The 14,375-nt window shown below is 37.8% G+C and overlaps 1 protein-coding gene across 21 annotated transcripts in view; it reads right to left on the bottom strand.

Moving 5' to 3' along the window:
- The window catches only part of TENM3 (teneurin transmembrane protein 3), a 1,343,587-nt gene that overhangs the window by 163,063 nt on the left and 1,166,149 nt on the right, over positions 1-14,375 (bottom strand). For 17 of the 21 annotated variants that reach the window (XM_066996182.1, XM_048078283.2, XM_066996188.1 and 14 more), the window contains one exon: positions 8,121-8,330. The exons of the other annotated variants lie outside the window; for them this stretch is intronic. In XM_066996182.1, coding sequence (XP_066852283.1) covers positions 8,121-8,330 — 210 coding nt within the window. The remainder of the gene's footprint in view (positions 1-8,120; positions 8,331-14,375) is intronic. 21 annotated transcript variants of the gene reach the window in all.

The following is a 14,375-nucleotide window of genomic DNA, read 5'->3' as shown; positions in this document are numbered from 1 at the left end:
TTTCAGAATGAATTTCTCTCCACAGATTTTCTTGTGTGATTTTTTATAATACAATTTTGACGGGGAAGGGAGGAGGGGAGGAGATGTCTCTGCATCGGATCATATCCGCAATACGATGCACAGTTGGCAGGTTGTCCCATCTGGCATGCATTCGAGTATAAGACGGATAATTTGTCACTCTGAATCCTTTGATTTGTGAAGAGGCCAAAATCATCTTTGGAAAGATATTTTGCAGCTAATGATACAGGAGGTGTGGGGGAGACTGTTCTTTGAAGGCTACAAAGGCCACAATCTGAGGAGAAATAATTGGTCTTGGCTCTTCTATTAAGTAACAGAGATCGAAAACTACAAAAATCTTTAAGAGAAAAACATGACTTACAACAATCAGATATGAGAACTAATTGCCCACCACTTTGCAAAATTTGATTTTGGAGGGGTGAGGGTGAGATTGGGTAACTTTAATTTGCTCTTGGCAAACAGACTGAATGCTTAACTAAACTGAACAAATGTACGTTTTTGTACATTAAGAGAACAATGCTGACAGAAGTTTGGCTTAAATACCAAAGAAAAAGGATAAAAAGATGGATTCGTGAAATTGAAATCAAATATCAAAAAAGGGATCAAAAATAAATTGGCTAGCAGTCATGACATTTTTTTAGTTTTCTAAAGCAGCTATATTTGCCCCAAGCATGTGGAACAGATAAATTTGTTGATCTGTACCTAAAGGATATTGGCCTCCCTGCACTGCCTGATTTTTGAATGTAAGAGATAAAATGCTTCTGTACCTACTGAGGAAGCAGTGCAAGCACTGCTACATAGTGGTTGAAATATAAGTCTCTGGCCTCAGAAAAAAAGTCTCTGTGTATTTTTACAGAATGAACTTATTCCGTATTTACAGAAAGCATGTCAAATACCTCTATTCAACATTACGAGCATTTTGAGTCTATGGGTATCAAATGCGCTTGCTTACGAAATATTCACGAGTATGTGTGTGCCCAGAAGAGACTGTCAGTTTTCACCGAGAATAGGGAACCTTATTTTGTCATTCTGCAGGACATAAAATGGTTCAGCAAGCGGGAAGGGCTGTTTTGTAACACAGGACAAGTTGCAGTTTTCTGTCAAATGCAAACAGACAATGCACTGCAATGTGTACACTGCTAATGAACAGCCTTACCACAGCTCAGTATGATAACCTCTGTTATAAACTACAAAGTCACGTATACCTGATTTGAAAACTACTCACAGATATTACTAGAAAAACTCCAGGAGGTTATCTCAGTCTGCCTTTTCCAGGGTGAATGGAGGCTCAGTTTCCACAGCACGATTCTGACCTTTTTATGTATTTTAATTTGATGTTACAGGTGACAGAGCTTCTGTCATTTCCCTTGGGAAAGCCTCAGATAACTTAATCCAGTTTACTGTTAGACAGTTTTTCTTGATACTCTGCCTAATCTTTCCTTTCCTTATTTTAATTCTATTGCTTTAATTGCATCTCCATGTGGTACACAAAATGCTCCCATCTTGAGATACCGCTTCCCCTTTGTCAGGGCTTAATTACACCTTAGGCTATGTACTGACTACAAGTTTTGTTCTCTTACCTATTTCCATAGATAAATATCTCTACCCGCTTAACTGTTTTCATTCGGATGTATCTGAACAGCAGACTAACCAAAAATAATACTAGAAGCAGTAATTAGAGAATTTGACAATAATTTTGAAAAAGCAAGAGGCTCAAAATCGTACCTTATACTCCCTCGATGCAATGTCTACAACTCCTTCTTTTCTGACGCATTTGTATGCCCAGCTCAAACTGTATTTGTTAGCTCACACGGCAAATTTATATCTGATTTGATGTTCGGTATCACTAAAATTCTCCAGCACCATTTTTTCCTCAATTTTCTTCTTGAACATTCTGTATCTCAGACCAGTTTAGATTTTTCAATTCTAATATCACTTTATTAGTTTCTGGCCATACAGTTAATGATCTTTCCTTGTCCTTTTCTATTAACTTCTTGTCCCCAGTTGGCACTCAGAACTCTTACTATTTAGTATCTTTGGGAAATTTTATTAGTGCCATTTTTACTCTTTCATCCATATAATTAATGATGATGTTAAATAAAATCAAGATTATAGCATATCCCCATGATGTTCTTTAACACAACTTCTAGTTTGATCTATTATTCTTAATTTATTATCATAGACTACTTCAAACCAAATGAGTCTGAATTCATTTTTCAAGCAAAATGTCTTTGGACCAGTGTCAGACCTGAAGACAAATTTTATGCACTGACACAACAATGACAAAATTTATCATGAATTATGAGATAAGAGATTGAAAAAAAAAATAATTCAATGAACAATGCTTAAGACGACAATGAAAATAAGGTGCTTGGACACCTATGGAGTTTGCAGGGAGTTAGAAGGACTGCCAGTTCTTAGAATGATGGACAAAAAGAAGCAAATTTATGTTTCACCAAAAAAGCCCAAACAGCTTTTAAGTGTTCGATCTTACCCCATCGTGTGCATGTTTCCTTCTCCCCCAGCAGTATTTTCCTCTCCTTTTGTTCCCCAATAGTCAGAACTAAATTGCTCTTTATTGTATGGCTGGTGACAGCCATAGTTCTAGTTCTAGTTCATAGTTCACAGTTCTAGTTCAGTATCGCATGTGGTTTCCCTTGTGGAAGAACTACAGCAAGGAAGGAAAGAACGAGAGCTGGGAAGTATTCTGAAGGCACTAGAACAGGACTGCCAGGAAGTCTGTGGACCCAAGGACCATGAGATCCTTCTAAGATGTTGGCTATGACTGACTAAACTTGCTGTGGGTCTTTTCACTGTTCAACTTCTCACAAGCCAGTGGAGGTACTGAGAGGGAAATCATAGTCCCCTGCTTCTGAGGCAAAACAGGAGGTCTTCCTACCCTCACAGGAGGGACTGCAAGAGCTACAAGTGAGGAAAAGATTCCTTAAGGCCACTTGCCTCTACCACTAACTTTTAACACAGATCCCTGTGTGTACTTCCATTCACCCTTCAATTTTGTTTCTCATGGGAAGGAAAACACAGAAGTGGGAAGAAGAGGAAATGGCAGATTGCTTAGTTATAGTGGTATATATTAACTGTGATATCTTGGCAGAAAAATAGAACATGACAGCTGAAGGGAAAATCTGAGGTGTAACCAACAAAACTAAAAAAAAATCCATACCTATGCTTTGTACATGCCTTGCATCCCTTCATTACTGCTGTCAGGCTGGAGCTTTTGGCCTGTATTCGCTCAGCTGCTTGTAGGAAAGCCAAATGTTATGACTTTGGATTTTTGCAATTGTACTATGAGAAAATGGTAATAATTTCTGTATGATAGATACTTTTGTACCGAATTCTAATGAGTCACCATGAACAAAAGCCCTCGGACTATGACTACATGAGAATTATGCCATAGAATATTTGGTATCTGTAGAGTTACAGTGTCGTACAGTGAGACCTCTGAATACGAATATTTCTTTTATATTGTCATTCTCCCACTCTCAGCTGTTTTAGATTATTTTTCTCTTTACTAAACTAAAACTCAAAAGTTGTGCTCTAGATTTCCAAACTTCCTCTCTTTGCAGGAAAGGTTAGCTGTTTGAACTGAAAAGCCCATCAATCTGCAACTCCCATGTGGCTGGAGCAAAGTCTTGTTTGTTTTGCATCACCTGGCATATCCTTGATCAAGGACAACTGAAAAAGCGTTTTGTATTAAATTGGAATTTATTTCAAATCTTCCCATCAGCTTAACTATCACTACAAACTGTTATGAGAACCTTGAACAACTTAAATGTTCGAATACACTGTACAAATGCTGCTGTCAAATACATCTTTCCCTATTTTGCATTTGATGGTTCTGCCATAATGTTTCCTATTTAGGGGTAAAAATCCCCAGATCTGAATTTCATTCAGACTCTTCATCTCCACTGTCAGAAGTGAGCATTAGCATTTAACTGTATCTTTTCTTCGTAGCGTCTACTTAACCAAAGAACTTAGTACTGCATTTTCCTTTATAATATATGTCTGTGTTGAAAGATAAGCTACTACTAATTTCAATAAATTCTCCTCCAAATTCTGACTAATCTATCATTTTTGGTGTAAAGAGATTAAGAAGCTTATCAAGATACTTAAATACAGACTTTACATGACTTCTATTATTTATAAGCAGACTATTACACAAAGAAAGCTTCTCCACACCTCAGTCATGTTCAAGAATCCTTTCCTCCCAGCTCCTAGTTCTTTCTCCCTCTCACTTAAACTGTTCCCTTTTCTCTGCAGACCTATTCAGACGCCCCTGTTTCTTATAAATCAGTTCACTATTCATTCTAAGAACAATTTGAAATTTTCAGAAGTTCTTAAAAATGCTTTTATAAAACTAGTAAATTGTTCTGAAATCAGTAGACAAATGGGCTGACTGATGGAACAGAGTCAGTGGAGTCAGACCAAGCTGCTCTGTGGAGAAAAGAAAAAATAAAATGTAGAGTAAATTGCAGGTGCTACGCAGAGGAACACTGTTATGACTGATGGTCCTGCTATTTATCTTCTCCTGAATTTTACTCCTATTAACAAACCACTTTAACAGAAATGAAATGTCGCCTAGCAAACTGCACACAACAATCCTCCCGTGATAAAATTTTTTAAAGCTACTGGCAATACCTCAGACTTCTTTTTAGCAGTACCAAAGACTTTTTCTCCTCATGTGGTGAGTATCCAACAACTGAAATTAGTAATTCCTCACTTCTCTTGCAGCTAATTCCTCCAATGAAAGCTAATTTCTGCTGGTCAACAAAAGAAACTAATCAAACCCAAATGCTTAAATTAATATAACTCTAACTATATAATCAGATCCTTTAAATTTTGAGTGGGTTGCTACATTCACCAAATAGACGAAAAGAAAACAAACAAATGTTTGCATAGACCAAAGAAAAGGAAATCTCACTTGCTATTAACAAATAGTCAATATAACTGAGAACAGTTCAGTAATATTATTATTTTCCATTGTTACCTTTTCCAACCTAAAAGCTTCAAAAGTGATTCCTCTTTCCCCCAGCTAATATAAATATTGGACAAAAACATTGAGAATATAGCACTCGAGTTATTTTTTACACATCAAAATGAAATAGCACGGAAAGCTGCTTTTGCATCTAGATGCATTAAAAGAAGAGCAGTGAAAAAATAACGTCCTTCTGTGAAAGGGAAGTGGTACTCCTGCTGTATTACTTAGCATTTTAGCTCCCATGAAGAAAGGCTAAGAGAGCTGGGGATGTTCAGCCTGAAGAAGAGAAGGCTCTGGGGAGATCTCGTTGGGGCCTTTCAGTACTTAAAGAGGGCTTATAAAAAAGACGGAGAGCGACTTTTTACACGTGCAGATAGTGAAAGGACAAGGTGGAATGGTGTTAAACTAAAAGAGGGTAGATTTAGATTAGAGGTTAGGAGGAAATTCTTCACTCTGGGGGTGGTGAGGCACTGGCACGGGTTGCTCAGAGGAGCTGTGGATGCTCCATCCCTGGAGGTGTTCAAGGCCAGGTTGGATGGGGCTTTGAGCAACCTGATCTAGTGGGTGTCAACCCTGCCCATGGCAGGGGGGTTGGAAGTATATTATCTTTAAGGTCCCTTCCAACCCAAACCATTCTATGATTCTATGATAAAAAGAAAATACAACCCAAATAAGACTGTACCAATGGTCACGATATAACAACCTTTACTTTCTAGAGTAGATCTGGAGAGATCTACCTACAGGTAAAAAGGCTAGACAACTATACATATCATTAAGTAGAAGACAGTTATAGCTATCTTAGAAATTATTAGCTTTAATAATTAAATTCTACTGCTGCCTGTTTTTACAGAAGCATATATTTTTCCCTTCTGATAGGCTAGCAGTTTAAGAGATAAGAAAACAACCCTACGCAAAGCAAGTAGATCTTCCAAGTAATATTCATATACATGATGGATGCAAGCATCCTGTTTCTCAGGTAATGCAATCCTTCATCCTGCAGCTGACTGCTACCAAAACACCTATGGTTTTCTCCCCTTCCAGAAGAAAAAAGAGAAACCCCGCTTAAATTTTGGCCATCACTAATATAGTACCTGTGGTTAGCAAGTTGGAGCACTTCTAAAAAACAAGTCTGATCTTGTGGGGAGAGAGAAAGATCATTAACTGTATTATATGACTGCCAGCACTACTAGATTATGAGTGTATATATATATCACTGATTTAATTGACAGCATGAAGAAGAAACTGCAAGCATTTCCATTGGACACACACACTGAAGGGGCGAATTCCAGATACCTGCAGACAGAGGAGATGGGGAAGCATAGCAGGGAGAGGGGAGGGGAAAAATGAACATGTACCCACTGATGAGTTACCTTTCTGCTTAGACACAGTCTCACCAAGGACAACTCTCTTAACACACACCACGGTGTTCTGCTTGCTATCAAAAAAAAAAAACCCTTATTTTGTCCTGCTGAAAGCCCAAGATTTGACTTGCTGTGGGATCAGCTGAACTTGTTTTCAACTTGCCTGGGGCGTAAAGGATTATGGAACATTCCTCAAGGTTGATAGATTCAGACTGGCAAGCAATTCTTGAAAATTTACAAAGCAACAAAGTGCCAAAACCTAGAGGAATAACGAACACTTACTACTTGTTCCTAAGGCTTTCTAAGAGGCTAGGAGGTGTAAGGAGTTCATGCCAAATACTCAAAATTTTTAGCAGCTTTCTCTTGCTACTGCATATTTCATTTGTAAAGGAAGGGCTGGTATATAAGAGAGCAATCTAAATGTATTGACTTATTGAACTAAACCAGTCTACCTTTTGGATAATGCATACATCGTCTAACAAATTTCATATTCATTGACACAAAAGAAATGAGACATCTGCATAACATACCCTGCATTATGTATTACCATGCTTTTGAGGGCTCCTCACAGATTAAATATTGAACAAGTCGAATGTGCAAAAATAAATTTGTTATTTTTAAAGAACTTAATTTAAGCATCTAACATAGCAACCTTAATTCATCCTTGAGAGCATGATGTTTTTTCTGGAAAAAAAACAATAAACAACACACACACACAAAACTTGTCAGATTCATGTGTGCAACTGCTCTTAGCAGGTTAGTTTAGAAACAACAATAAAGTTGCACTCAAAGGTAGGTAGACAACACTGTGTTTTTGGTCTGCAACATAATTCTGTCCAACAAACTGACATGCACTCCGTAGGTAAAATACTTCTGCAAACCCCCTCTAGCGGCTCATTTGTAGGACAGTTTGTTGCAATCAAAATACAGAAATTCTAAAAAAAAAAAAAACAAACTCTTTTTCTAGTCTTGTTCTAAGCCTTGCTGATCTAGTGGGGAAGCACCATGCATCTACAAATTAGTCTTCCAGTCTGCTAACACCAGTATATTCAAACATACAACAGAAATGGAACCACATGGCTATTATTTTTTATGTTAAAAAGGTAAAGATTTGCTTTCCTACGGCCAGACGTATACGCAGGCACTCACATTTCACATACATGTTACTCTCATTGGTTACTCATACCAACTGGGAACATGAGAACTCTGGAAACACACATTTTCGGAGCCACTCTTCCATTCTCTCACCACACAGTTCTCTTTTTCTTTCCTTAACATACACTACTCTATCCAGTAATGCACAAATCCTCTTCTCTTGCTCACAGAGAAACTAAAGGAACTACTGGAACCTTTTGAACTTGATAAGGTAGTAAAAGATCCTTTTTACATTATTCTGAAGCTAAACATCATGACAGTTTAACGAACTTTATCCTATCCTTTAGAAAGTTAAGTAAAGGCTAGTCAGTTACAACAAATTGCGTTACATAAGACATCATCAATGGTATTGCTTCATATAAGTATAGCATTTTAAAGTAACTTGAATGAGCTTCTAAACATTGTAAGATACTTTCTACTCTTGCTTATCCTACAGTATTTTTACAGTAGAGACATCATTTGCAAAATTTCATGTAAAATCAGTTTAAAATACAAAATCATTTATATATCTTAATTTTTATTAGGCAATTTTCTAGGAGGATGGAAAATAAAAGGGTATTCAAACTATGGACAAAGTGTCCTCTTCTTACCATGACCTGGGACAGACACTGAAACAGTACCGGTCTGTACTAGATATGAGCTGGCAGTATAGTCCTCATCTGTATCAGAGTCCTGAACTGGCTGGCTGGCATTATTACTTAATAACCACCTCTGGTTGTCATGGAGATTGGGTGATGGAGGAGGGGAGTGTAAATGTTCAGTAACTGATGGACTAGATGAGGAGGATGGCATGGGAGGACCTATGAAAAAAATAAAAAAATAATTTAAAATATGGGTCAAGATATCACATGAACAACAAATCAATTCTTTTTGCATCACTGAAAGGCAAACTGTCTACTTCAAACAATAAAAAGCAATGGAAAAAGAAAATATGACAATAGCAGGTAATAAACCGGTTTAAGTGTTTTACAACACGTAACGCAACGCTACGACTTGCTATTTCAATGCACAGTGTCTATTGCTATCGAAATTCCAGTGTCTCTGCAAAACAGAATGACAGAAGAGTAGGTGCCAACTGAAATAAAATATTTGCTGTAGAACCAGTTGGAAAAGATAGTATTTCCTATTTTTAAAGCATTTATTTTCTTAGGCCACTGTCATAACTGAAGTGATTGTTTTGTCTAGAGGATATGAATATTTACATAATGCAAACATCCATGCATTACACTGCCTCCATTCTGCTCTCTCCTGCTGGGTGGATCGGCAAAACAAAAGTACTCAAATATATGGCCAAACACATGGCTTCCTCTTTCTGAGGGACACCTCCTGTAATAAAAGCTACTTAGGGAAGAAAACAATACAAATAAGCAGACAAACAGGAACAGTTTTCCAAGCTCTCAGATACAGAGAAACTCAAAGGCCTAAATTTCTACCATATGAGTTATCCTGACAGGAATTTAAGTTTTTAACAGTATTTTTCAGATACAGATACTATTTAAAACCCATTAAAATGTTTCATCTGTCAAACTTGAGTCCATCTGCACAAGTTGTTTTAAAACATGCATATGCAATAACCGCATCCCATTTCCACATCTTGAAAGTATCATAAAGACATCATGGAAGAAGACAAGTTTAAATAAAGCTTTAGGATATCATAACAACACATTTATTCCTTCAATAAAACAATAATAAAACCCACAAAGTAGTAGAGAAAGAGTTACCTAATTTACCCTGCCAAGTACAGTCAGCACAGAGATTACTCAGGATGTCCGCGGCCCTAACGTGTGTGGGCCTGGCGTCCTGAAGAGCCGTCTCCCCTCGGGAGGATCCTACTCCCAGTAGGCAGAGGCCTATGCCAAGCATGTGCTGCAGTGCTTGCTGCTCCTTCTTAATGATTTTTTTTTTTTTTTAAATATTATTTTTCAGAATTCCAGGAATGTTTTCCCGAGAAAATTAGGGCATTTACAAACAACTACTTCAAAGCAGGGCATCTGTCTCAAACATGTCCTCTTCTTAGGGGACGTGTCAGTCAGTGTGGATCACTAGGATCCTTTGTAAACTGACTGTATGTAACTTTGCTTGGGGATTGTGGGGACAGAGACTGAACTGCACTGAAATAACTGGAATTTCACTCTTCAAAAAGTAGCACCCATATTTGTTCTGACATTGACCAGGTATTTGTTCTGCTCTCTGACATCTCTTTCAGTTGCTACAGTCAAGTGACATTTCCTTTTATTAGTTGTAAGAGTCAAGTTGACTGAGGCTAATGTAGCCAAGGTATTAGAGAATTTTCAGAACTTCTTATGACACCTGGGTTAGTATTTAATGTCTGTAACACAAAGAAAAGATCCTGAAGAGCTTTGCAACAGTCACGACCAATGCAGGGCTGCCAGAATCACCCCATGAGGCAGAAGGGACTATCCTAGTAAGGACCGGTTGTTCTGTGAATCTGTTGCTCGTGTACTACCCTATTTCCTAGAAGACATGTCAAGCTTGTGCCACTGACCAGAGAGCACATCCTGACCACTGAACAAGGACACCTGCTGCAAAGTTCCGAGACTATGACCCACAATAGATCAGTGTGACCTAAGTAATGTGTCATGTGAATTACGAACAATTGCAGAAGGCTTGCACAATAGTGCTTGAAGTATCTCAGCTTATCTGGTACAGACCCTTGCTGTCTGCTCCTGAGGTCTTCTCTTAAGGTACAAGGAAACTATTCCAGCTCCATGCTGAGGAGAGCACACAAACTGCACACTGTAATGACCAAGTGCTGATGCTGTAAAATTCTGCTTTCCTTCTCACAGCAGCGATGCACACAGGGAACCTGGACAGACCCCTGTATTTTTGGAGTCCCCATGATCATCGGTACTAGCATCACTGTTTAACTCCATGTAAGCCTCCATGCTTTTTCAATGGAGACAGCTAAGCAGCTTTGAAACTGACTGAGTAGTAATAGCAACTAGGACAAGTATTTGGAGTCAGCAGGCTAAAAAATTTGGCAATCTCAGTATGATTCCTGTCCTGGGAAAAGTGTGGCAAGGAAAAAATTCCCAGTGAGGGAACTGAGTAGCCTCCATTTCCAACTTTTCTTTTCAAAGCTGCACTGGGGCACAGTGCAAGCTGTGGTGGCTGTGGTGACTTTTCTCAGCTTTAGGGACGACAGCCAGCACAGAGTCCCTTCAGTGCCAGTGCAATGCAGTTTTAGCCAAGGGCAATATCATTTGGATAACTTTTGCATAAGTCGTCAATGCCAAGACAGTGTTAACATGCATGGTACAAACTTTGCACTGCCTCCTTTCTGACTTTTTGTTTTATTTTAATGGACCTTCAAGCCACCTCACTGTCACAGTTTGGTAAATAGCTTACTTGACTATGTTCACTTGGAAGCACAGCACTATACCCGATGCACAGGACAAACAGATACAACTATTAACAAAAATTTAATTTTCTGTGCTCCTGGTAAATTAGTATAATAAAGGGACCAATATTAAAATAGAGTTGACTTTTTAACCCCCATTGTGCTTTAGAAGCAGAAAATACTGCCAAGAGTATTTAAAACCAGATTTAACTGTACATGGAGTAAGACTGCTGGACTACTTTAGAATAGAGTATTACACTGACTGTAGGTAGGGAATTGTACCAGAAAATGAAGTAGCTTTATTACATAATGTTAAAAAAATAAAAATTAACCTGCACAGATACCATTCATAACTAAGAATCTAAATTTAAATTAAGAGGAAAAAAGAGTGTTATTTCATCATCTAATCATTTGTTTTTACAATACTCAGTAGTACAGTTATACTGGAGAGGTGCAGCACCTCTCAAAGTTAAATTTAAGTTTAATATAATAAATAATGCTGACACCAGTAACTTCAATTAACTTCCCTCCATCTCCCTTGTACCCTGCTAAAATCACGCTAATTATTATTTAGTTTTCCTTGCTTCCACATTCAGCATAGCCCATGACATAATATCTTAGAGCTCTCTAACACACATTAGGTCCTAACCAGTGTGGTTCCCTGGAAATAAATCAGTGAGAGCCTAGCCAAAAACTGTTTGCTTAATTCTTTCATGTCATTTACCTCTTCTCAAACTTGCATTGAACAGCAATATATGTACTATTACCAATTGTAAAACTCAAGTTTGGTTCTGGAAGGAAAGCGAACACTTACCGTTAATCAAGTAACGCCTGTGTGAAACCCAAGGTTTATGGCTGGGGAAATAGCAAGGATGGGGGAATGACATTTTACAGTGTGCAGCTTGGGAATTTGGAAGTAGAGAGAGCATGCTTTTTCAAGTTCAAGATAAAGCACTACCAGATTTTCTTGGTACACCTTGATTTTTTTATATTGCTTGCTTCAGTAACCTGAATTTCTTCTTGACAGTGTATTGAATGCTTTCTTTATTCTGTACCCAAACTGATTTAGATAGTCACTGTATCTAATTTGTCATGTAATTCATTTAATAATTAACATTTTTTTTCACAAGTATCAATTAGCACCATGATTTATTTATTCACATTTGGAACAAATCTTCTTTACTTGCTTTAGACTCCTCTGACCAGAGAGGAGTGTTTCAGATGTACATTATCTGAGGCAAATCAGCGTATTTGTAATACCTATAGAGCTTAAGCACAACACTGTTTTCAATATGCTTCTCCTCTCTTTCTCAATTTACACTCATTAAATTTCACACACAACATAGCCTTGACTACACAAACCTTCATCATGCAAAATATCCTGTTGCCTGAACATGTGTCATGTCCAAGGTCCCTTAATTATTTTGTAAATTCCCTCATTTATCCAGATTTACTAACTGCCTCTGTGCTATGTGGCTAGTTGACACTGCAGTGTGCTGGTGAGCATCCATCCAGAAAGAGCATTCCTTGGGTGCTCCGGATTACAGAGTTTCTCAGCTCAGAAAAAAACGGTGTCAGTTGCAGGGTAGAAGCGTGGGGTTACTAGCAAACCTCCTGCTACTACACTCAGTGGCAACAGATCTTTGCTACTGGAAAAAATGAGGTGGATATGCCTGTTACCCTTCCAGGAAATTATGCAACTTTGGTGACTTGATTTTTATAAATAAACCTGATTGGAGCAGGCAGGTCTTTCTTGTCACAAAGTTACACGGTCTGCAGAGAAAATGAAGCCAGTGATAACATGAGCCAATTCTTCACAAGAACCCTAGGCCAACCAGCTGGGACGCATATTTCTGTACAATTTCATCCAGCACTGGCAGATTTCTGCAAAACCTTAATGCGAGTTCCTGTTTGATTCCAAGTGAAAAGACAGATAGCTATCTATACTGCCATTTATAGAAAAAGCTACATGTGAAGAAAAAATACTTAACACACTAGAAGAAGAGGGATCATAGATGATGTGCATATTCCTCTCCATTTTTTTTTAAAACATGTCATGACAGGCATTGAAAAATATTTGGTAACATCTCTCGTTGAAGTCTTAATAAACACCTTTATAAATCACAAAAATCATTATGCATGACAAAGAACAGTTATATTGATTATCACCTGTTTTCCACAGAGCTTGAAGACACATGATGATACAAACAACATTTCATTCTAAAGAAAAACAAAAATACAAATATTGATTTTTCCCCTTCTCCTGCTTCTTTTGTGTACATCTAAGCAAGAATTTCAGTTGTTCTGCTCTTTCATTTCTTACCCTTACTTTAAAAAGCCAATTTTCTTCTTTCTACTGTGATTTCAATCTAAGATATTAAGATACTTTTGACAAAAAAGAAAAAAAAATGTACTGGGCTTCGAAGTACTTAAATCTCATCTTATAGGTTTATTTATTTATGAGGATAAACACACTTTAACTTGTTGGTGTTTTCATAATTGAAAACACATTACTTTCAATTACCTTTATGTATTTCCAAAAAAACTATCACGTGAAAATGCAAGGAGGATCTGCAGAAAACAGGCAAACTCCAGCAGGAACAGACTCAATATAGCAACATGTGAGGATGTGAATAGATTTGTGAAGGAAATAATGCGAGTCTTAAAAGAAAGTAAAACCCAAAGAGAACTTGTTGTAAGAAGAATGTTAACAAAGAAATATACCTTAGATTAAATACATATGTATGAGGCAGTTTTATTTTTTTTTTAAATTGTACTGTTCTGGGCCCTACACCTGAGAAGTGACTGCAGTATAGGAAAAGCCTGAGATCAGCACTGATCTTTTCAAAGATGCTATAAAACAAGAGTTGGAAGCAGAGGCGATGTTGCATATGGAAATGCTGAAAGTGACAAGTAGGATAATTCAGTCCAAAAAAAAAAAAAAAAGGCAAATAAACGATGGGTATGACTGCCATCAACTGCTCAGTAATAATGGAAGGCATAATAAAAACAGGCATTAATTGTACCAGACGCTAATACCAGAGTCTAACTCTCATCTTCAAAAATCCAGCTGAGGGCCAATTTTAGAAACAAGCTCAGGAGGATAAAGCGTGATTTTATATATGGAGTAAATTAAGGCTCCGAAGTCTAAGGCTGGCTCTGACAATTGCTCTGCCTAGCACTGTTGGGACAAGAGCCTGGAACTGACAGTGGCTACTGCAGAGCGCAGGAGCAGGAGGATGCGCTGGGCAGAGCTGTGCCTTCAGCTCCCGAGCCTCCAGGACACTTCCACATGGTTGCAATCCATAGCCCACACTCTATCCTTAAAAAAAAAAAAAAAAAAAAAGGAAAACAAAAAAAAGCCAACATTAACAGCATTTATGCTTATTTATATTGTGTTATGGAAAACAAATCCAACAGTTACTCAGCTTTCATCTTTTATCTGTCACCTCATGCTAAAGCGGCACTTTGCTTCAACACCAAT

Source organism: Anser cygnoides, chromosome 4, assembly GCF_040182565.1.
Source record: "Anser cygnoides isolate HZ-2024a breed goose chromosome 4, Taihu_goose_T2T_genome, whole genome shotgun sequence".
Lineage (NCBI taxonomy): Eukaryota > Metazoa > Chordata > Aves > Anseriformes > Anatidae > Anser > Anser cygnoides.
This window is presented reverse-complemented; position numbering and strand designations above follow the sequence as displayed.